Source organism: Astatotilapia calliptera, chromosome 2 (genome assembly GCF_964374335.1).
Source record: "Astatotilapia calliptera chromosome 2, fAstCal68.1, whole genome shotgun sequence".
Classification (NCBI taxonomy): Eukaryota; Metazoa; Chordata; class Actinopteri; order Cichliformes; family Cichlidae; genus Astatotilapia; species Astatotilapia calliptera.
This window is the reverse complement of record NC_137423.1, coordinates 38363081-38386294: the sequence shown is the minus strand read 5'-3', so window position 1 is coordinate 38386294 and position 23214 is coordinate 38363081. Positions and strand designations below refer to the sequence as shown.

Sequence of the window (23214 nt, the reverse complement as noted above, 5' to 3'; positions counted from 1 at the left end):
AACAATTTATTTTTAAGTTATTTGTTTATAATTTTACTTACAATAAAAGAAGTCAGCACAAATCATGATAAGACCACAACTTACTAAAAATATAACAACTCCTGTTACAATTACAATTGATACATAAAAGTAACTGCCTTTATTTGGTGCTGTCTTAGAGAAGCATAACTGAGCTTTCACTTAGTTTTATTTGCACCAATCAGAGGTGGAGCATTGCTGGCCCAACATGTTTGTGATAACAAACACTCCACCTGCTGGTGAGTCATTAAATTCTTGTAACTGATAAAATGTAAATAGTTTGATATGATATGCTAGTCTTTTATTTGTTATTTTATTTGTAGAAATTGATTTGAGCTTACATGTGATTAACCATTATGTGTGTTGAGGTTATTTTGGTCCTTAATTTTTAATACATTCTGTTACATCGGGGGATCTTACAACACTTTCTTACCATTGGTTATAGCCCACTCATATCTAAAACAATACCTCCTCCTCTTTATGTGAAAAGCAACTGCATCTCAGTGTCATCTCACTCATAAAGCCAGAACATTAAATTCTTGTAACTGATAAAATAATGGCTGGTGTGTACCAAAAAATTGTTATTTAACTATTATTATTTCTTAAAATACTTACATTTTTATTTATCTCTGCAAATTATTTTTTACATTCTTGAACTCTAACACACTAAATTAAAAAAATTAATATTTCATTAAAAATGTGTCACATAGCCTTTTACCTGGCACCTTAATGTTTTAATTTGCTGAATCTGAGTAACAATGGTTAAAGACTAGTCCTGAGTCGTCCCCCCCCCCCCCCCCCCAGTTATTGATCCCAAAATATTAAAAGTCACAATTGCTAGGTTTCACTGCTAACACTGCAGACTAACCAGTGCTTAATCTGGTGATGGATTTTATTGGTTGTGATGCAGTGCTCATAGAGCTCTTATAAGCCCCCTGGTGGAAAATACTCATGCAGTAAGACAAAGATTTGATTTATCCCAAGCTTAAAATTTGTCAGGAAACAGTGCTAACCACTGTGCAACTGTGCTGCACTGTACTTTAAAATCAAATTAAGGCTGATTTCAAAAATTTAGAACTAGAAGAGCTGAACAAGATTGTTTCTAGTTAACCCAAAACATCTTTTGTTATGAGACTATTTTTGAGCATCAGAGGTACTTCACCTTTACACCTTTCAAACTTTGACATGTGCACAAATAATTTTTCAAGTGAAAATGCAGAAAAAACTGATAGACTTGATTATTTGTGTGTAACATCTCTTGCACTGCTTTTTACAGCTGCAAATCAAGGCCAAACATAATCTCATTCATCTTTCCAGCTAACTTCCATAAGAGAAGACGCGCTCAATGGGTGTGACTTTTATCAACTCAGGAACTGGTTAATATTAACTTAAGTTATGAACCATAAAGTTAAACAGTGTGGCTTTGTGACTGTGAAGATAAATTCCTTCCCACCACACCTTGTATGTCTGCGTCTACAATGAGCAAGTCAGCAGCTGCTAGGACCAATCCCTTTTCTAGGAGGGCTTACTCTCCACTTTGCGTTTCAAGAGCACAGCAAGAGAATGAGCAAAGTATACAGTTTTTAATTCAAATACCATGGCAAAGCAATGGCATATGGTGTGTCTTTGGATCATATGGCATTTTCAGACCTCAAATGTTACAGCTTTCAACCTGGACACGGAGAATGTACTGCAGAGAAATGGAGATCCAGGCAGCCTGTTTGGATTTTCTGTTGCCTTCCACCAACAGCTCAAACCTGCCAGAAAGAACCTGTGAGTGAAAGCAAAACAATTTGTAAGTTTGGAATTAATCAAACGTTTGTCTTACTGCTTGGTATTTTCCACCAGACTGCTGGTAGGAGCTCCACGAGCAAAGCATCAGAACCAGGTGAATGTTACAGGAGTTGTTTACAAGTGTGATCTGACTACAACATCTAAGAGCTGTCAGCCCATTGAGTTTGATGATAAAGGTTTGTGTACTTTGTCTGAAGCTATATTTATCATTGTTTTATGGTAGCAAGTTTATAAGTGTTTAATATTCAATACAGTCCGCTTGACAGTGCCACTCTTGCTTGTTATTCACATGCATTTCTTAAAGGAAAATTACATTATGCACACCACAAAGAACCACATACAAACAATATAAAACACTTACCAGCTTAACAGCTATTGTATGCATCAAAGTTATTGCCATGTAAGTAAAATATAACATAAAATATTCGTATGAGTGTGTTTGATATCGGACAGCGACTGTTCATTGTACATGCTGATTGAAAATGGTTATGGTTTTAGGGTAGAAACTGTCCATGAATTACTTGGTCCAAGTTTTTAGTGACATGCGGTGACTGCCTGAGGACAGAATGTAAAACAGGTGATAGCCAGGTGGAGAGCAGTCTTTAACATGGTGTTGGGCTCTGGAACAGTTGCATGTGATTGCAATATGTTAGAGAGAACAAAGGGGGCAGCCAATGACTATTTCGACTGTGCTGATGGCTTCTATAGATCTTTATTAGTTATTAAGCAGCTAGCATAACACAATGTGAGACAGTATGTTTATACACTCTTGTGTGGTAAAAGCTCACTAACAGCTTTCCCTTGGTGACTTTTCTTCAACATTTTCATAAAGTGCAAACATTGCTGTGGTTATTTTGTCAGCGTCTTTGATGTTGCTGGCCCGAGAATCTTTCTTGTTGTATGATTTCACCTTCTTTACAAGCAGACTCATCTGCTGAAACAAGTCCAACTACAGTGGTGTTATATGCAGTTTAAATAAAGAGTTGGTAGGACAGACTGTGTGTAGTCTAAATTGTATAGAGAGCACAGTATTAGGCTGAGAACACAGCACAGTGTGGGGAATTAGTGCTGAGTGAGATAATGAAAGAGAGGTGGTGACTACACATTTTGTCAATGGTTTGCAAGAAAACCTTTGATGGAAGTTCAGGTGTGAGAGTGGAAGTCCAAATTTGCTGATCAGCAAAGTGACTAAAGCCAAATGACCCCCTGTGAAAGCTGGTTAGCTGTCCAGTTCGGGCAGTCACCCCCAGAGTGAGTGCAGCTGGTCTGTATGTTCAGACTGTCAACTGAAGGCTTTTTTGCTTCAAGGATAACAGGGGCTGGTGATAGCCAGGGTGAGAGATGGGCATGTGCAAGAGACAAATTAAAGTTCATAAAGACAGGCATGATTTGGTTGAGTGCATTCTTGGGTATTCCATCAGAGCCAGTAATGATTGAAAACAACCAGTGTCTGCATAGGATTATCTCTGAATGCACCACATAGTGAACCAGAAGCAGATAAACTGCAGCAGAAGACCACACTGAGTGCAGCTGACAAACCTGCGATTTTTGAGTGATGCCATCATGTGGCCCAAAGTTTGCAAGAAATATTTTCAGTACTTTTCACAATATATGCCAAAATGGATTAAGACAGGTTTGAAGGCAAAACAGAGTGCAACCTGGTACAAGCAAGGTGTAAGAAATGAAGGGGCCAGTGAGTGTATATTTATATCGCACCCACCTTGTCATGATCCTGGGTCCTTTTGGCCCAGCATTTTGTGTTTTCTCTTCTTGCAATTTTGGTTCTGTTCTTCCTCTGGTTAGTGTTTACTCTGTTCTACCCATGTGTTCCTGTATCTAGTCCGCGTTTCTTAGTTTGTGTCCTTTCATGTGTAAGTTCCTGTTTTATTGTGTAGGTCTGCGTCTTATGTGAGTGTTTTCAGTTTGCCTCCCTAGTCTCGTCACGTTAATCACTCGCAGCTGTGTTCCCCACCTGTGTGTAATCTCCCTGTGTTCTCTGAGTGTATTTAAGTTGTGTTTTCTGTCATAGTAGTTGCTGGTTCGTCTGTGTTGTTTCCCCTCGGTCTCCCTGCATCTCTCCATGTGTAGTTCCCCGGACCTCCCTGCATCTTCGTTTCTGGTTTGTTTTGTTAGTTTTACCCAGTTTAGGTTCCAGTTTCATGTTCCCAGTGCCTTTGTTGTTTGTTTTTCCCTTCGTTAATAAATACTCACCTGCACCAGAGCTGCCGCGTCCTGGGCCCTATTTCAGGAAGCCGGTTTAGTGCAAACTCTGAGTAAGTATACCCTGAGTTAACGAAAACTCTGGGTTTTCGGTTTCACAAAGCGAGTTTAGATTAATTCTGAGTGAGTTACTATGACGACACACTCCGTGAAGCTAACCTGCCCCCTAGCAGGTTTACTTCAACTAACCCTGACGTTCTCCGCCTCTTTGTCAGAAACCTGACTGTAGGAAGTGTCAGACATGGCGTGCCCCTTCCTTGAAGAGCCAGTAGATGTTGAAGCCCAAATTCTCCACAGAGCTCTCCGCCGGGAGAGAGTGATCAGAGCGCATTCGGACATTTTATCATTTCCTGATGATTTTCTGTGTGAACATTACCGTTTTTCAGCACAATCTATAATTTATTTGAATAACATCCTCAGGCCTAATATTGCTCATGTGACACATCGCGGACATGCTCTCAGTTCATTACATATTATTTGTATCGCACTTCGGTTTTTTGCAAACGGGAGCTTTCTGTATAATATTGGTGACGCTGAGCACGTTTCCAAGGCTACCGTCTGTCGGGCAGTCAGGAATGTTACAGTTGCACTGAAACGTCTCCTGTACACGTTTGTGGTGTTCCCCGGTCATAGACCCACAAGATTCATCAAAGAGGGATGCCACAAAATTGCAGGTATCAGGATGAACGAAACTTAATTCATGATGTGGTGATATTTGAACTACTACTTAAATTTTACATTTATTTTCAGGGTTCCCAGGCGTGATTGGCTGTATAGATGGCACTCACATTCCAATCATTGCTCCTTCAGTAAATGAAGGAGACTATGTGAACAGGAAGTCTTTCCACAGCATTAATGTACAGGTACATAGTTCCCTGTAGCATTTCAAACTAACAAATTATTTCATTATAGTAATGGATGCTAATTTGTGTTCTCTGCACTGTGAAGATCATATGTGATGCTGCCTACATTATCACAAATATGGAAGCCAACTGCTCAGCCTCTGTGAGTGGTGGTGGTGGAGGACCCCCACCTGTTTTTCAGGCCTCCGCTTTTTTTTTTCTGTTGGCTATAACGGGTCACATTTGAGCATACAGAGTAAGCAAATATGTACTTGTAATGTGCTCAGATAATTTCAATAAGTGCTTACAGAGGGGAAATTAATGTAGCCTCTAACTGCAATTGATTTACATGGGACAAACAGACCAAGCACTATGGCCCATAATACAATTACACCTTACCTGTTTGGACTATATTTTTATATTTCATTTTTACTTGCTGCCAGGAACGTTTGGGGCCTGTTGGGTTGCACCTGCGCTCAAATCACATCACAAAATAAAATGTATAAAATAAAAAATAAAATAAAATAACGTGTTAAATGGGTGGAAATCCCTCGATCAATGTTTAAATTGACCCTCACGCATTGACTCTGTCGGCTTTGTTTTGCCATGCATGCTCCCTTTCTTTTGCAGCTGAAGCTGTGTTACTTTTTTCTGCGGAATTTGCATGTTATCGGCATATGCTGCCATCAGAATTTCGGCCTCAAGCGCTGTAAGATACATTGACCGCGCCTTCTTTCCCTCTGTCTCCATGGTGACTCGCTTAATCTGTGCTCCACTAATCAGGGCTTTATGTATCCTCGTGCGCGTGCTTAACTTGGGGTTAAAGCAACTCCGCGTTGACTGAACTAATTGTTATCAGCCTTTCTGAAACCGAATATTCCGAGTTGGACAGTTCGGGGTTACTCAACCCTGAGTATCGTTTTTCACTCTGAGTTTTCTAAACCGGCTTCCTGAAATAGGGCCCTGGTCCTAAATATTCCACACGGCTTGCCCCGGCAAACCGTGACACACCTAAAACACTGTGCAGCAAAGTTATTAATTTAAACTCCTGTTTAATAGTCCAATACCATATATAACTACTTAAAATTGTGCCAAAATGTAAAGAAAAAGAAGAGAAAACACATGCCAACACTTGCTCAAATTTCATTGTCAATATTTACTGAAGCGTTTAAGTGCAAAATAGAACAAGATATCTGTAGAATTTATCTCTAATGCTTTAAACAAAAGGCTGTTGTAAGGGTTTGGGGACCTAAGCAGCAAAGTATATTTATTTTGCTGATATGTTGTTGTATATAGCATTCGTATTCTATTTTTATGGTAAATGGTAAATGGCCTGTATTTATATAGCGCTTTTACTAGTCCCTAAGGACCCCAAAGCGCTTTACATATCCAGTCATCCACCCATTCACACACACATTCACACACTGGTGATGGCAGCTACATTGTAGCCACAGCCACCCTGGGGCGCACTGACAGAGGCGAGGCTGCCGGACACTGGCGCCACCGGGCCCTCTGACCACCACCAGTAGGCAACGGGTGAAGTGTCTTGCCCAAGGACACAACGACCGAGACTGTCCAAGCCGGGGTTCGAACCGGCAACCTTCCGATTACAAGGCGAACTCCTAACTCTTGAGCCACAATCGCCCCGTATATTTTTATTCTACTGTATATAGTATATTATTTTATTCTATTCTGTACAGCTGTGTACTGTATTTATTCTTATTGTATTCTAATTTTTGCGTCATAACTTTTGCACTGTCCACTTCCTGCTGTGACAAAACAAATTTCCCACGTGTGGGACTAATAAAGGTTATCTTATCTTATAACTCATTTAATGTAAATCTGTTTCTGGGAAGTAATCATAAAACTTTCTCTCAACTAAACAATAACAGAGTGAGCTCAACTATCTGGTTTTACAGAGCTCCTCAGTAGTAAAGGCATAAATAACCAGTGGATGGGAGTTAGAGTCACGAGCCAAGGTCCTGGTAAAAATGTAATGGTAAGGAATGCATTCAGATTTTAAAGGACATTTTAAGAAAGTCAACATCTTTTGTAAATCTAGCCTCCTTACCTTTTAGACTTGTGCGCATCACTATCAGGATTGGGACATAACCCCAGGTCTTTATGTTCCTCACCTGCTGACGGGTCAGTGCTACCTCTTAGGAGATGACCTGAAGGTGGGGGAAGAAGAAAGGAGCTGGCGGAGGGTCGTTTGTGATAGAGAACACTTAACAAGACGTCAAAAGGACCACGACTGGTTTGCCTACTGCCAGCAGGGTCATGGAGCATCTTTTGCAAAGGATAACACATCCCTTCTATTTGGAGCACCAGGAGCTTATCAGTGGAAAGGTACATTAGAGCTTAGCAGTCGAGTGGTTTGGCAAAATATATTCACTTATTCATGTTTTTTTTATGTTTCATGTTGTTTTCACCCAAATGATCCTGCTCAAAGGAATAGTAAGAATGGAGGTTTTGGACAATCTGGACATCTACAGTGTGGATGCTCGCGAGACTGGAAATATTGACGATTTTAACCCAAAACTCATTCCTCTTAAGTCAAACAGCTACCTGGGTCAGTTTCTTCTCTCTTGAATACTGGTTAATGGTCAAGCAAATGTTAAAATTAAGATATAAATTTTAGTGGTGTCAATGGATAAAACTCTTACAAAGTGAAACATTACAGTGAAACAGCATCATCCTGTACTATCCAGGATTCTCCATTGACTCTGGAATGGCCCTCATCAGGAAGGGCGAGCTGACAATCGTATCAGGAGCACCCAGAGGAGGTTACAGCGGACAGGTGGCATTTCTGAAGGCAGACCCTATGGCACAGAGAAATCTGTCTGTGGAGCTGGTCCTCTCTGGACCAGGCCTGGCCTCCTCCTTTGGCTATGATTTGGCAGTGGTGGATCTCAACAGTGATGGGTAGGTTGAAGATTATGTCCATTAAACCACAGCCAGTGAAACAGGAAATATAACAGGTATGCACAGACACAAGCTTAACACCAAGACATCAGACATGGCAACAAGGAGGGAACACAAAGCTGTAGGACCAGGGCAGGCACAGAGATGCAGAACAGAAGGAACTCAAAATACTAAACCTGAGAACTAGAAATACTAGAACAGAAACCAAAATATTAATAGTGACAACCCTGAATAACAAATAATCAAGAAACACAAATAAAAAGGCTACAAAACACTGGGTCACCGACCCAGGACCATGACAATATTTTTATTGGTTGGTTCGTCCAACCCATCTATCTTCAAATTTCATGATGATAATCACCCATGTCCATGGTTCCCCTCATTGATTTATCACTAGAGTTCATTTCAGATTTAAAAATAAAGGGTTCCTGGGTGAGGTGTTCTGGGCATGTCCTACCGAGAGGAGGCCCCAGGGCAGACCCAGGACACGCTGGAGACATTATATCTCTCGGCTGGCCTGGGAACACCTTGGTGTTCCCCCGGACAAGCTGGAGAAGGTGGCTGGGGAGAGGGAGGTCTGGGCTTCTCTGCTTGGGCTGCTGCCCCCGTGACCCGGCCCCAGATAAATGAAAGAAGATGGATGGCTGGATGGAAATAAAGGGTTCAGTCTGAGTATCTAATAGCAAAGATGCATTTCATGAAAAAGATTATAGATTTCTCTTTCTCTAAATTCAGAGAGCTGTCATGCTAACATCGTGAATTTTACACTCAAACACACATTATTCATCACAGATTAGGAGGTACACAGTCAATATAACTTTCTGTTTCTATTGCTATTCAGTAGTATTCATAGTAATTGGTTTTATATTGTGTTCTTTTGCTGCATGAAGGTGGGATGACCTCGCTGTGGGAGCACCGCAGTTCTTTGTCAAAGATGGCGAGGTTGGAGGAGCAGTCTATATCTATATCAATAACAAAGGAAGAAACTGGGAGAATATTGTTCCAGTCAAACTTCTCGGACATAAAGACTCCATGTTTGGCCTCGCAGTAGAAAATATTGGAGACATCAATCAAGATCATTATGGAGGTTGTAACATTTTAACTATGTTTACAGAATATGAAAAAGTCACTAAATAACAATAGATAATATTACATACCCCAACCGCATTCACTACTGGGTAAACCACATCGAGTTATGTCATAAAATACACAAATGTAATAAACCACACTCATCCTCAGCACACAGCAGGAGTGTTTTATTGCTTATGAATTGGACTTTAAATTTGTAACAAATAGGACGTCTCATATCTTCTCAAAGTAACTATCAGGGTTTCAATTTAAGCCCTAAAAACAACAGGAATTAAAAGACACAAAAGACAAGTGATACATGGAGTATACTGTCATTTCTGAAGATTTGTTATGTTAATTTCCAGTTTGGACTCTTCTAACTTGCCTTTGCATGATTAACAAATACTACACAGTATCTTAGCCTTCCTAGATGCTATTTACCAACAAATTACTTAGGGATAGGCCCTCTCTTTGACATCATACAGACCCAAGAGTAGAAAAAAAAAAGAAGCATGAAACAGAGTGGCTAAAGCAGTCTGACACTTCAGTCTTGGCTCACAGAGATGACTTTAGCCATGTTAAAAAAGAGGATGTTAAAAAAAAAAGAGGATCTACTATTGTAGGTGCTCTTTAAATGCATTTTTGGATAAACCCCCAACTTTGTTGTCTCTGTGTTGTCACCATGATTTGTATTAGTGTTTGCCTGTGTTGACAGATATTGCAGTGGGAGCACCGTATGAGGGCTCTGGACTTGTATACCTTTACTATGGCTCTCCAGATGGTGTCAACAGAGAGCCTGGACAGGTGAATTTGCTGAGCTTCCTCAACATCAGCGATTAAATTCAATAATATATGAATATTTACAATACAAAAAAACTTAATATCTTATCTTTATATCTTTTCTTGTTTAGATAATTTCATCACAATCAAAGAAAGTGAAACTGTTTGGATATTCTCTGACTGGTAACCTGGACGTGGATGATAATCAGTATCCTGACTTGGCTGTTGGATCTCTCTCTGATTCCATTTTTGTTTACAGGTGTATATATAGAGAGAGAGTTACTGCATAAGCACAAGATAAAAAGTAACCAATGATAAATGCATCCCAGCACTTAATTTTCTTTTTTTTATTTATACTTGAAGCTCAGTTTAATTTTATGTTAAAACAATTTCTCTATTCTGGATAGAAGCTAACCCCGAGCTCAGTTTTATTTTAATAGACACATTTTATCATTCTGATCATTTTATTCTAATCATATTGATTTACTTTTTTAAAACAAATATGCTGTATAAATACTTTTAAACATGCACAATAATTTATTAATGGTTCACTTTCTGACAGAACAACTTCAATTCCACAAACCACTACATGTAGTTTCAGTGTTTTAAATTCCTCTCTGGTTTTGATTCTATAAATATGAAGGTACAGAAAGTCTCATTAGTGATTTTTCTTTCTCATATATGTTGCAGAGCAAGGCCAGTGGTCACCGTCAGCACCGCTCTTAAGATTGCACCAAATGAAATAGACATCGCAAAGAAACGATGTGATGAGCAAATATGGTAAGATGTTCAAAAACACTAATTATAACATGCTCTATCTGCAACGCTGTTGGGTTTTAATCGAACATGTCTGCACAAACTTCAAGTTTTTTTGCAGTCGAAGCATGTTTTACCTACACAGCACATCCTGAGTCGTTCAACCCTAAACTGAGTAAGTTTTCTTCGTTTAGTATTCCTTAAATCCATGGTTTGGAGGAATAGTAAAGGCTTATTATACGACCTTGATATGTGTACAATTTTGAGGACTAGAAAAATACATATATGTTCCCAGGCTATAAAAGGTACATATTTGTAGCATTTATTGTAGATTTTATGGTAAAATCTCAGGAGTTTGATCAAATACAAAACAATATCTTTGATGGTTTATTGTTCATTGACAATTTAAGTTAACTGAAAAAAGTAATGCATTCTGATACATTTGTTCTCTTTTTGACATGTTTATTGGTGCTAATGTGATGCAAAGGATAACAATGGTGCCAAGAAAGTTCTGGGATAAAACCTTCCTGTACCTGCTCTAGTTTGCATTTAGCATTTAAAGAATAATAGCTGGTCAATTTAAGTTGTACTGTGTAATTGTGTAACATTAGGTACATGTTGCTGTACATATATATGGGTGTGCTATAATCAGTTATTTACAGTAGTACTAATACTATGTTAACTGGAGTCAATTGTTTCTAATCTGTTGAATGTACTTATCTATATTACAGTGCTCAACTTTACTTCTGATGCTGATTATGAGATGAAAAAATCAAGAGTCAGGGTCAACTTTATGGATTCATCTCAAGGAAAGCTGGAGCTGTCTGGTCAAGGGAGACAGGCCTGTCACAAAACTACGCTCCGGCTTTTGGTACTGTTTCATTTCGTTAGAAGACATACAGTCTCATAATGCTGCTTGATTTTCAACACTTTCACTTCACTTAGTCATATTGGACTTTGCAGAAAGTTACTTTAAAATGAAAATGTTTAAAATGTAGTACAATTTACAGAGACTAATAACATTTGTCATTAGGTGTTATACAAAACCTTGTGGGTAAAAAAAACAAAATCACATTAAATCACAGCAAAGCTTTTTCGTTCCAGAGAAATATCAAGGACAAGCTGCAGAATATTCCTATCTCTGTCACTGTGTCTCTGAGCTCCAATCAGACAACCAGTGCTAGTGCGGATCAGCTCAGTTTTACTCCTGTCCTCAACCGCTACCAGCAGAAGACCACTTCCTCAGAGGTAGAAATGAGTTTATATGCAGTTCTAGTCAAATTTATTCAAATTTTGCTGGGTGTATGAAGACTTAGAGAGTAAAGTTTTTTGAATGAACTCACGTTTTTGCACATTACACCTGCATGTGCATTTAGTTAAAATATAATCAAAATCAAAGTTGCAGGATGTTTATGTAGCAACATCAGTATCATTAAGAATCAATCTAATACTAATGTGTTTTATTTACTAGTTGTACAGTGTGTAAACTGTACAGTTAACTGGCTTCAGCTGCAATGTCTTTGCAACTGTGGTCAGAAATATACACATATACTCAAGTTAAATTAAAAATGGTTGGTTTCCTGAAGACTGGTGGGTTAGCTTAAGACAAAAAAAATACTGTATTTATTTCAAAGACCCTCAGGGGGACCTGAGCATAGATGTATCAGACAGAAAATAATGAACACAACACAAAAAACAAAACTTAAATGAGCCTGTAGCATACTTAGTGTCAGTTTCACAAGAATAAAACTGTAACAATATCAACCCATAGATAAGGTAAATCTGGTGTATAAAGGGGCTTATATGACATCCCCAATGTTCATGCAAAGGTGGGTCGATTCAGTTGAAGAGATATATTTCCTCTCATCTTCCAAGTATCAACCGGTGATTTGTGTCACATTTATTTTAATCCCACTGACCATTTTCAGTGTTTGAACAAGTTGAATAACCGACTTAAATTCAGAAGGTATCAGAAGTGAAATACAGAATATTACAATTAAAACTAGAATGCTCTTGACTGTATCTTTCTGTTTACTGCAGTTATTGAAATTGTGTGAATTAAAGCCCTTAACTCTGTTGTTGTGACGGATATGAACAGAATCCTGGAACCTAGCTGAAGCTTTATTAGAGAAGAGTTTCTTCTCTTTTTTTAACAGATCGTTCTAATAAATAGAGGCTGTGGCAGTGACAAAATTTGTCAAAGTAACCTGGACTTACAGTACAAGTTCTGTTCCAAAAAAACTCAAGCCGGTCAAGATGTTTTCAAATCACTGGCCAGGTAAACCAAAAATATCAAAGCTCAAAAATAAAGTCTTTTTTTTTTTTTTTTTTTTGGAAACCAAAACATGCGACCCCTCAGCCCAAGCTGCATTAACTTTTACTGTCACTCCTTTAGTGAGGATGGTGTTGCGGTCATCACTCCATCAGATGAAGACATAGCTTTGGAGATCACTGTGACTAACAAAAACGGGGACGATGCACACCAGAGTCGTTTGGCCATTACACTCCCAGACATAGTGCGCTACTCATCCTACTCGACCACTGCAGTGAGTACAGAAAAGCTGGTTTTCCCCTCGTTAGATCCTATGTTTTACTCCATGAATCCATATCCTGTTCCTTATGCTTCACTTTTAGATTCCAACTTTGATTTTCTACTTCCTACTTGTTGTGTTACTCTAAAATGTGATGGACAAAATATATTGTAATATTTTAATGATACTTTTGGTAATTTTGGTACTCCAAAATTTGATGTCATCTCCCAGGACTTTTTTATAATCACTGTATATTTATAGACAATGAGATTGCCTGCTTGTTTCCTCAGGAAAAACAAGTGAGTTGTACAGACAACAGGATGCCAATTGCCTGTGACCTGGGAAATCCACTCCAAAGAGATGCTGAAGTGAGTAGCGTTGCTCAGTTTCTTCCACATCTGCATCACTATTTGCATGTTTGATGGTTACTTTGTTCCTTTCAGGTAACGTTTTATGTCATACTCACAACTTCTGGCCTCACGTTGAGCACAAAATTGATTAACATCACTTTACAGCTGGAGACGTAAGTAGGCTGATCTGAAGGGATTATGTTACTAATCAGTGATCAGTGGAATGTAAATGACATTCAGTAAGCAAAACGAATAATTTACAAATAATCTTGGTTCTTCCTGCGATGTAGGACGAGTGAGCAGACCATAAAGCCAATACAGGCCTTTGCCAAAGTTGTTTTTGAGCTGCAGTTGCAAGTGAACGGGTGAGTTCTCCTTTAAATTAAAATTAACATTGCTTGTTCCATTTGTCATCTTAAAAATGACTGATTTGGCTTGAAGGATTTAAAAATGACTAATGTAATATCATAACGTGTTTCCTCATCAGGATCGCTAGACCTTCTCAGGTGTCAATTGGTGATATTGTAAAGGGCGAAAGTGCGATAAAATCTGTGGATCAAATAGGAAACTCAGTTCAGTATGAATTTAGGGTAAGGTGATATTTGGTACTAAACTTTAAATGAATCCTGCTGGTTATTTTTTCTCATGGGTCCAAGAAAACATGCACTGTTTCTCTAATAGATAACGAATTTGGGCAGACCTCTGAAGCATTTTGCAAATGCATCACTGAGCATCTACTGGCCAAAGGAGAACTCTGTAGGAAAGTGGCTTCTCTACTTGACTCACATCACCAATGATGGTGTGCATTCTGTCCCCTGCTCACCTGTAGATGAAGTCAGTCCACTTAAACATGTAAAGGTAAGGAAATCCTGTCATTGTTGAAATGTAAGCAATGCTTTAATGGCAAATTAACATCTAACCGGATCATGTCTGATACCAAGGGCTGGCATGACACAGCAAGAAAAAGACGTGAGGCTGAACATAAAGCCCTCTCAACTGATGGATTCACATTTCTTCCAACAAAAAGAAAATATAAAACACTGGTAGGAGAATAATATTTTAATTAAAATTAAACATTAATTATAATAAATTAAAATGTTGCAGCAGTTTCCTTTTACTGCTGAACTGATACTTTATGCAAACTGAGACTGATGAACATGCACACCTGAGGCCTGCTGTCTTCCCTTTAGACCTGCTCAGATGGATTGAATTGTGTGGAGATACGCTGCCCTCTGCTGGGCCTGGACAGTACTGCACGGATTGTTCTGCATTCTCGCCTTTGGAATGCCACTTTGGCAGAGGTGCTCCATTTCTGAAAAGTGCTATTGTAGTGTGTATAGCCACAGCAGGTAGCTGTTCTCAGGGAACAAGCCACATCATTCTATATCCCCCCCTCTAATCGGAATACTATCAAAATTAGACACTAGCTGGTGTACATAGTAGCTCATATAGAAACCTCTATTTCCAGAGGTGACACAGTGTTGTAGTGTTTAGTGTAGTACTGGACTCATGGTAGAAAATTCTAGGCTCAGATTTCATGGTCTTTGGCGTTTCTGTGTGAAGTTTCCTCTGGGTTCTTTGTCTTCAGCTTACGTCTTAGTTTAATTGGTGATTCTAAATCTACCTGAGGTATAAAAGCAAAGTAGATACATTTTGCATGAATATATATGAAAAGGTAAAATGCTGATTGTAGTGTAAAAGCGCTTTGAGTGGTCATTAATGCTATAATGCCAGTTCATCCTGTAAATTACCATTAAACACTAAAAATCACCAACAAAGTGAGCAAGGACAGACAGGAATAAAGCCTACTTAAGAAATTTTTTTGAAAGCCTTTTACTATGAGGGAAGTGAATGCAACGCCTCTGATTATTTTACACAGTTGTGGTCCTGTGAATAGGGATGGGTACCGGTATCCGGTGCCATTGGTTCTGACATAAACGGTAGTAACCAGACCGAAAAGCAGCGCACATTTCGGTGCCTTTTTCCCTGAGATGTCACACACCTTGGATTCTAGTCAATCGTTTTACGTTTGCGAGTGTAGTAGGCGGGACCAGGTACGTACGTCCTTTTAGAGCAGAGCTACAGATTAAAAATGCCCAAGGCGAAGCGGTCAAAAGTCTGGCTGTACTTCACAGCAAAAGATGCAAACTCAGCAGCCTGCAACAAGTGCTTTAAGCGGATACTGTGCAAAGGAGGTAACACCTCGAATCTGATGAAACAACTGGCGACGTATAGCATTTTCTTTTTTTTTTGGACCTGGAGTTAGCAACATCCCCCAAAAACACGAAGAGGAGAGTCCTGGCCCCTAGCCCTGCCAGTGTAGCAGAAATGATGAGGATGATGATGCAGCAGCAGCCGTTCTTCTCTGCGTGAGGAGCTTAATGTTGTTCAGGTGTAATTTACGTTGAGTAGGCTAACCACGTTATTACATTAATGCATGTAAGGCGAACTAGCAAACATCATCATAGCTACATGCAGCTGTCGTCGTCTTTGATGGCAGATACTCCCTTCACCCTGGCCAAAAAGGCTAAAATGACCAAAGAGAAAAATGTGTTTTTTTCCATTGTTTAAGCACTGCTTCCAGCCAAGAGTGATGCCATAAATCCCCTATAGCTGCAGAAAAGGCTAACATTGTTATCTTTTTACAAAAAACCAGCTGAACATGAGAGGTTTTTGGACAAAGTGTCTGTTCTCCATTCTTTAAGCACCGGTTCGAGCACCGTTTAAGCACCGGCACCGTTTCAAAAGTACCGGTTTGGCACCGGTATCGGATAAAACCTAAACGATACCCATCCCTACCTGTGAGTAGGCTAATACTTGGGAACAAATTAAAACCATTAGAAACCTTCATGGCAATTAAACAATAATTTAGTGTAGATTCTTATTTCTACAAAACACTCACATGGACTTGTTTCTCACTCTGTTACCCATTTCCAGCCTTACTTAGCAGCATGTCACCAGTATCTTATTCAGTTTTTCTCTTCCATTTAGGATTACAGCTCTTTAAACTATCTTCTCATTGTTGTTGATGCAACTCTGACTCTAACCAACGCTCCAGAGAACATTGGACTTAAACCAGAAAAACTCAGGACAAAGGTAAAAAAAAAAAAAAAAAATAGGTTTGTTTGTTTGTTTGTTAAGACCAATTTTGTTAAATTACTCACATGAGCAGTTGCTCTTTAATAGAGCTACCTTTGAGTTCAGTGTACTATAACAATTACATTAAAATAATGTTTGTAACAGTCTAAGATGGACAAAGTCACAGCCTTCTAGGATTTGTGCATCTGAAGACATACTGTACTGTTGTTTTGGGTCTGATTATTATTATTATTATTATTATTATTATTATTATTATTATTATTATCTAAATGTCCACAGGCAAAACTGACAGTGTTCCTTGAGAGAAAGACTGAATTCCTGGTCAAAGTTGCGTGGTGGATAATCCTCCTGACAGTCATGTCTTTGCTGCTGCTGTTGGCCTTTTTAGGCTTCCTACTGTGGAAGGTAACAAGAAATACAGAATACCTGTAAAATGTTGTTTTAAAAGTTCACTGAGCTGATAGCTATACAGTTCATAGCATCAGCAGTGTCAAATCAGTCTCTCGGTAATCTTCCAACAAAGCAGTAAAAGCAGTTTTTTTTTTTCCGGCAGTTGTAAGCATTACTCTTAGCATTCTTCCTAAATTGTAAATATTTAAATAGAAAAAGCAAATTTCTGCAGTCTGAAAGCACTTAAATGTGGCATAGATGAGGATTTTTGAATGTACAATGAACAGTTGAAACAGTTAATATTTTTCATGAATTCTTTACTTTTTACAAACTTGTCTGTGAACTGTCATACTGACCCTTGTCCTTATTTCTTTTTGTAAGCGTGGGTGCATCCACTGCATTGATCATAAGAAGAAGTTCTCAGATAATGGAACTCCAAACATAGAGACAGCGCCCCTTAAAGGCTAAAGGGCAAACCTTAAGGACACCTTGAAGGTTTAAGAACAACACTGAGGCTTCCATGGCAAGCTGTTGTTTTATATTTTCTACTATCAGCACAGAATTATCTGATCATTTTATGATGTGTTAGGATTAATTTTTTTATTGTTTTGGTTTTTGTTTGTTTTGTCACCCAATTTATTTGCATGTTTACACTTTTCCAGCATTTTCCCCTTTTCATTTCTGTCTCCCTCTTTTTCCTTTGTTGTTTATTTCCCGACTTAACACTTTCTGTTGTATGTGTGCAAGTGCACTTACCAACATGGTGTGGAAAGTTGATTATGTCTCACCTCAAATGCTCAGCATCTTGGCTACATAACAAAAAAAGGAGAGACTACCAAACATTTTTTTATTTCTAGCCAGTAGAAGGAAGATACAATGTTTTGAATGCCCAGCTAATTAATTAAGAGTGGTCATTTTTCATGCATTTCAAGTAAATGCAAATTTACATATTTTGTGGCAGTGTTAATTTTTCATTCTGTTAAATTGTCATAATCAGCATGGAAGAGTTTTATATTACTGTAGTCATACGCACAGTAATTTGCAGATGTTCACTACATGCATAACAATCACAGTCAAACCTTATAAACATACTCCTTTTTTTTAATCACACACAAAACAGTGAAAGGCAGAAAATCTGATCATCTTAAATAACTGAAAAAAATGGATAAAGAGGACAAGCCTGTTTGGATATTCAGCTCCCATAAATGACACACCTGTGCGCTCTCAATTGTAGCTCCTGCACTTCAGTGTTTTGCTTCTGTTTCATTTTGTCCTCTTTTAAATTAAATGGCAATTTCAGGCTCTAAATTAAACTTCACAGCATAAACTGTAAACCATCTCACTAGCTGCTAATCTTTGTTCATACTTAATCCAGTTTGTTTTCTTGTGTTTCACTGAGGTAAGTTTTACCCTCTCACACAGAAAGAAAAGATGCTACCTAATCTTTCAAAGAGGAGTGGTGAAGGTCACATGCAAAGGAAAAAAAGCTTTCTTCTCTTCCGTGCCCTCCAGATGCAGTTTAGGAAGTGAGATATCCTTTACTATGGTAAACTGATACTGATTTCCAGATCGCAGCAGGAGGATAGAGGAGACAATGAGGCACAAATCAGAGAAATAGGAAAGGTCTCTACCATGTATTTATAGGAGCTGAGACAGAAGTAAACATTTGCTTTAGTATTATTAAATGATGTAGTTCTCTTTCCATTTGTCAGTTGTCAGTCTGTCCTGTTCTACTTCTTGTTTGCCTTCCAGTTTACTGTCCTGTATCTGTTCTTGTCTTCATGTTTACCTCAGTGACTTTGTTTCTTGTTTTGGATTTGTTTTTTCGTAGTCCACTTTGGATCACTTGCTTGTTCTCTGCAGTCTTCTTATGTCTTCTTTGTTCTTTTTGTTGAGCTGGTGACTTGTGCATATGATCTAAGCCTGAACATGGAAATATTCTGTAACTAAAGCATGTGTTGTTTAGTTTTTGTATTTTGGCTGTTATTAAATATAATTACCTTAAAAAAATTAAAGAATCAACATCTTTTTCTTCAGTTTTTTAATGAAGCAAAAAAAAATGTCACTTGTTTGATACCAAAAAACTGTCACAACAACATGAAGAAAAAAAAGTTGTGCTATACTTTCACCATGAAGGAATGTGAGTTGCAGGAATGGATGTGAGTTCGGACTCAAAAACAACTTTCCTAAAATTGAATGGAAATACTGCAGCCATCACAGACTTGTCTGACTGCTGAGCACTGAAAGCACATGATTAAAACACTGTTGCTTTTAAAATACTGTGAAACACTTTGTCATTTTTTTTGTGCAATATAATGCTGTGTGTGGTGAAGTCTTAGCCGCGGTTCCTACTGTTGCTGAAGGCTTTCATTTCAAATTAACATATCCACCTTCACATGCTGGCATTTTGTTTGCGTTTTGTTCAACAAAGTGCTGGAAACAGTCCTCAGAGAATTTGGTCCATACTAATATGTTAGCATTACACAGTTCCTGTTATCCACTGAGCATTTTCAAAGCAGTTGGAAACAGTTGGTAATTGGTGTAAAATGGATATGTTATGAAAGGAAATCCTTCTCTAGATCATACTTCTATTTTACAGGCATATTTCCACCTCAGTAGATTTAATTCTGTTACAAGCAAATGGGATTTTACAATTTCTCTTCAATTTAAGTGTCCTTTTGCAGCATCTATACATTCTCTTATATTCTCTTGTCTCCCCAGCTGTTCTATTCAGTCACTTTCATCATCTCCTGGAAATAGTTGAGCATTTTGGAAACTGTGCTTATTTGCTTTTTTTAAGGTGGACCTAAAGCAAGCAGCTTAGCATAAAAGCTAGAAAGTGAGAAACATTGTCAATGTTCACTTTACAAAACACATAATGTTTAAGAAAATGTTACTTTAAAGATGCTGAAAAGTAAAGTGTACAAATTGATACCGAGGTTATACACTCACTGGCCACTTCATAGGTTACAACTTCAGGGAACCTTGAGAACTACCTTAATTATTTGCAACATAGTTTAAGGAAGGTTTTGGATAAATTCTTAATACAGCATCACACCGTTGCTGCAGATTAGTCAGCTGCACACACATGATGCTAATCGCCTGTTCCACCACATCCCAAAGGTGCTCTATGTTCTTGTTTTCACCAAATTCTGACCAAACCATCTTCATCTGATCATCAAACCAGGCAATCTTTCTATTATCCAATTTTGGTCAGTCCACATGAATCATAGTTTCAGTTCCCCATTTTTAGCTGAGAGGAGTGGCACTCAGTGTGGTCTACTGCTACTATAGACCATCTGATTCAAGATTGAATGCATCTGGTCATTCTCCTCTGACCTCAGGCCATCAAAAACGTATTTTGTCCCAGGGAACTGCCACTCACTGCATATTTTCTCTTTGCCAAACCATTCTCTGTAAACCCTAGAGATGGTTGTGTGGGGAAAATCCCCAGTGAATCAGCAGTTTCTGAAATACTCAGACCAGCCCATCTAACATAAATAACCATGCCATGTTCAAAGTCACTTAAAACACTAATTCTTACCCAGTCTGCTGCAGGTGGAAATTAACCAGGTCATCTTTAACATGTCTACATGCCTGCCGTGACTAGCTAGGCAGATATTTCCATCAACAACTGAACTGATATACTTTATGAAGTGGCTGGTAAGTGTGTGTTGGTCTATTTCTTGGCAAAGATTGCATTTTTATTAGCAGATCTGTCAATTTCTTCATGCCAATAAACAATCAGTATGTAACCCGTGTAAAATGATCAATTATTTTTGCACAAGGGTGGCTGTAGCTCAGGTGGTAGAGCAGGTCATCTACTGATCGGAAGGTTGGTGGTTCGATTCCCGGCTTCCCCTAGTCTGCATGCCAAATATCCTTGGGCAAGATACTAACCCGAAATTGCTCTCCGATGCATTCATCGGAGTATGAATTTGTGTGAATGTCAGTTGTGCTTGTGCGAATGGGTGTGAATGGGTGAATGCACAAGTTGTGTAAAGCGCTTTGAGTGCTCAGAAGAGTGGAAAAGCGCTATATAAGAACCAGTCCATTTACCACAAATTAAAAAAGTTAAAATATGTTAATTTGCAAATTCAACCATTCCTTGTATATAGATTTTCTCATCCAAGCTAGTTACTTTGTTTTAAACTAATCAGCTGCTGAATCCGTCTTTTTGTTGTTTTCTAAATCTTAAACTTATCATTTTACACTTTGCAAGCTAAGCACACTTCCCAGAATGTTAAACTAATCTTTTCTTCTCCTCTTTCCTGATGACAACTCCTCACAAGCTTTGTCTAGAAAACTCTTTGATTTTATCTTCATTAAAACAGCACATGAAAATTAAGAACCATCATCTAAGTTCTGACATCATTTTTCTCTCTGAAACCATTCAGTCCAACGTTACAATACGTAGCGTGCTCACCGACTGTTTTCAACAACTTTTGTTGCTTTTAGGAAAAATAAGTACAAAAGCATACTATTAAAAAAGGTCCCAGCATCCTCTCAACAAGACCGGCACATATAACAAACATTATAAAACGATCACGCAAACGCACACATACGCACACACTCACACATGATGCTCTTTACCCCTCTCTGTTTAGAAGTAAAGAAGCCAGAAAACTACAGCTGATAATAAGTGTTCTGATGTATAGGATAATATTTTAAAATGACTGGTTTACAAAAAAGTATTAATACAACTTGATTTTTCCCTTTTTTCACCACCAGAGAACTTGAAAGACAAACTTACATTAGAAGAAAACACACAGCCATTGTCTTGAAATAATAATAAAACAAAATATGATATTACAAATAAATTAAAAACAGCAATACATTACACTGATATAAGCAACCCAACTTGGTTTGAGCTTTTACATTCAAAATCAGCCCATTGTTTGGTTTCAAGAGTCACACTTTTGCCTTTTTCAAATGTTTCCAAGCCAAAGTATGGCGCTTTAATTTAAAAAACTTTATCTTACTGCTTTAAAAAGATGGAAAAATTAATTAAACGAACCACAGCTAAACTGAACTCCAATGTACTGAAACTTAATTTAAAGAGAGAAGCAGCAAACAAATGTACGTTAAATCAGCTGCTCACTGAAACTACATAGTAATTATGGGCACGGCTAATCTCTACCTCACAGACCACCAAGTGGTCACCGCCATCACCCACACATCCTGCCAATTCATTTGATGTTGAAAAGTTTATTCCTTTGTTCCCCTTAAGACTCCCAGCACTGCACACCGTTCAGCATCTAAAGCCAATCAGTCAAACATGACACTAAAAAAATAAAAGATGATATTTTTAAGTTGTGTTTTTAATTATCAGTGTGTTTTATTTCTCATTAGTTGCTTGGGGAGTAGGAAAAATATTCAGTGCTGTAAACAGGTTTTTGATTATTGCTGAATTAGTCTGTTTTTACTGTTGTTTAATGCTGGTGTAACCGAATGGAATGGCAATTATTTTCTTAATAATGTGCTTTAGACTCCAGCATGACAGAAATTTTCCCCTCACTTCCACACTTTAATAACCAGCTATCTCCACATGGTGGCAGCAGTGACCACAAAAGGCAGAGGCAACAAAGAAAACAGGGAGAAAGAGAGCAGACCAGCTGCAGATCGAACCCGTCCCTGCCCGTTGTTTCTGTTCCACTTGGACCCGTTTCTGTCTCGGCCTCGAGGCGGCTTTGCAGGGTTGGAGGCGGGGTTATTTGAGGGTTTGGTGTAGGGTGGAGAGTAAGGCCCATAACCTGGCCAGTCATGATTGTACCTTTCGCCATGATCTCCACCTCCTGAGCCACTGCCTTCCTCACCTGAAACAGGAAAAGCACATTTTCATCTGAAATATGGAGCAGATATAAGAATATCAAGTCAAAATTTTAGGAACACTCACTGTCCATGAAGTCCATGTCCTGTCCACTCATAGCATGCCTCAGTTTATTGGTCACCACCCTCAGCTCCATGATCAGCTGCCTGGTCCTCACATCTGGACGTGCAATATCCACTTCCACCTCAGGGTTATTGATCTGGCTCACCAAACCGTCACCTGTCACATCTGGCAGGTACCTGAGCATACGCACAAAGAGGCATTCACATACATAGTAGCTTATTCTCTGCTATTTAATTTCCTTAAGAACACTAAAGGTTTATGTGCAGTGATACCCGTTGTAATCAAATCTTTAATGGCTAGGCTCTAGAGATGGTTATGGCCAATCAGTCCCTTTGCTTTAGTCCAGACAGAAACATCTCAGCAGTCATCATCTGATGGATTGCTGTGACATTTTGTACAGACACTAACAGTCCCCAGAGGATTAATCCCACTGACTCTGGTTTCATGTGGCTGCCTGGACCACTGGGCTGACATTTTCGGTACAGAGCACAATGTTTCAGCAGCTATTGGTTTGTTTTATGTCAAGTTTTTATTGAATTTTTAATAAT

The 23214-nt window shown here is 38.6% G+C and overlaps 2 protein-coding genes across 4 annotated transcripts in view; one reads left to right on the top strand and one right to left on the bottom strand.

The window, feature by feature from the left end:
* Positions 1-1618: 1618 nt before the first annotated feature.
* Positions 1619-19052, top strand: LOC113009051 (integrin alpha-6-like). Of its 3 annotated transcripts, XM_080308702.1 has the most exons (25): positions 1619-1791; positions 1867-1988; positions 6794-6873; positions 6953-7223; positions 7327-7446; positions 7586-7799; positions 8690-8886; positions 9583-9671; positions 9779-9906; positions 10338-10427; positions 10514-10578; positions 11135-11274; positions 11508-11651; positions 12560-12681; positions 12799-12949; positions 13225-13302; positions 13378-13457; positions 13575-13649; positions 13772-13874; positions 13966-14142; positions 14226-14327; positions 14475-14585; positions 16276-16380; positions 16663-16788; positions 17155-19052. In XM_080308702.1, the coding sequence occupies exons 1-25, from the start codon at positions 1634-1636 to the stop codon at positions 17239-17241; spliced, it is 3135 nt and encodes a 1044-aa protein (XP_080164828.1). In that variant the 5' UTR covers positions 1619-1633; the 3' UTR covers positions 17242-19052. The 3 variants fall into 3 exon arrangements, with proteins under 3 accessions (XP_080164828.1, XP_026002897.1, XP_026002905.1); XM_026147112.2 differs by lacking the exons at positions 1619-1791; positions 1867-1988 and adding an exon at positions 3837-3931; XM_026147120.2 differs by lacking the exons at positions 1619-1791; positions 1867-1988 and adding an exon at positions 3944-4085.
* gpc2 (glypican 2) overlaps positions 18800-23214 on the bottom strand; it is a 16232-nt gene continuing 11817 nt past the window's right edge. The window contains exons 10-11 of the mRNA XM_026147101.2: positions 22670-22842; positions 18800-22589 (exon numbers count right to left, since the gene is read on the bottom strand). Coding sequence (XP_026002886.1) covers positions 22312-22589; positions 22670-22842 — 451 coding nt within the window. The 3' untranslated portion in view covers positions 18800-22311. The remainder of the gene's footprint in view (positions 22590-22669; positions 22843-23214) is intronic.

Bases quoted from the DNA above. Each gene is read 5' to 3' on its own strand.
- LOC113009051 (XM_080308702.1), top strand. From the start codon at position 1,634: ATGGTGTGTCTTTGGATCATATGGCATTTTCAGACCTCAAATGTTACA. The intron at 1,989-6,793 runs GTTTGTGTACTT...CTGGTTTTACAG, and splicing joins CATTGAGTTTGATGATAAAG to AGCTCCTCAGTAGTAAAGGC. The intron at 14,143-14,225 runs GTAAGGAAATCC...TCTGATACCAAG, and splicing joins GTCCACTTAAACATGTAAAG to GGCTGGCATGACACAGCAAG.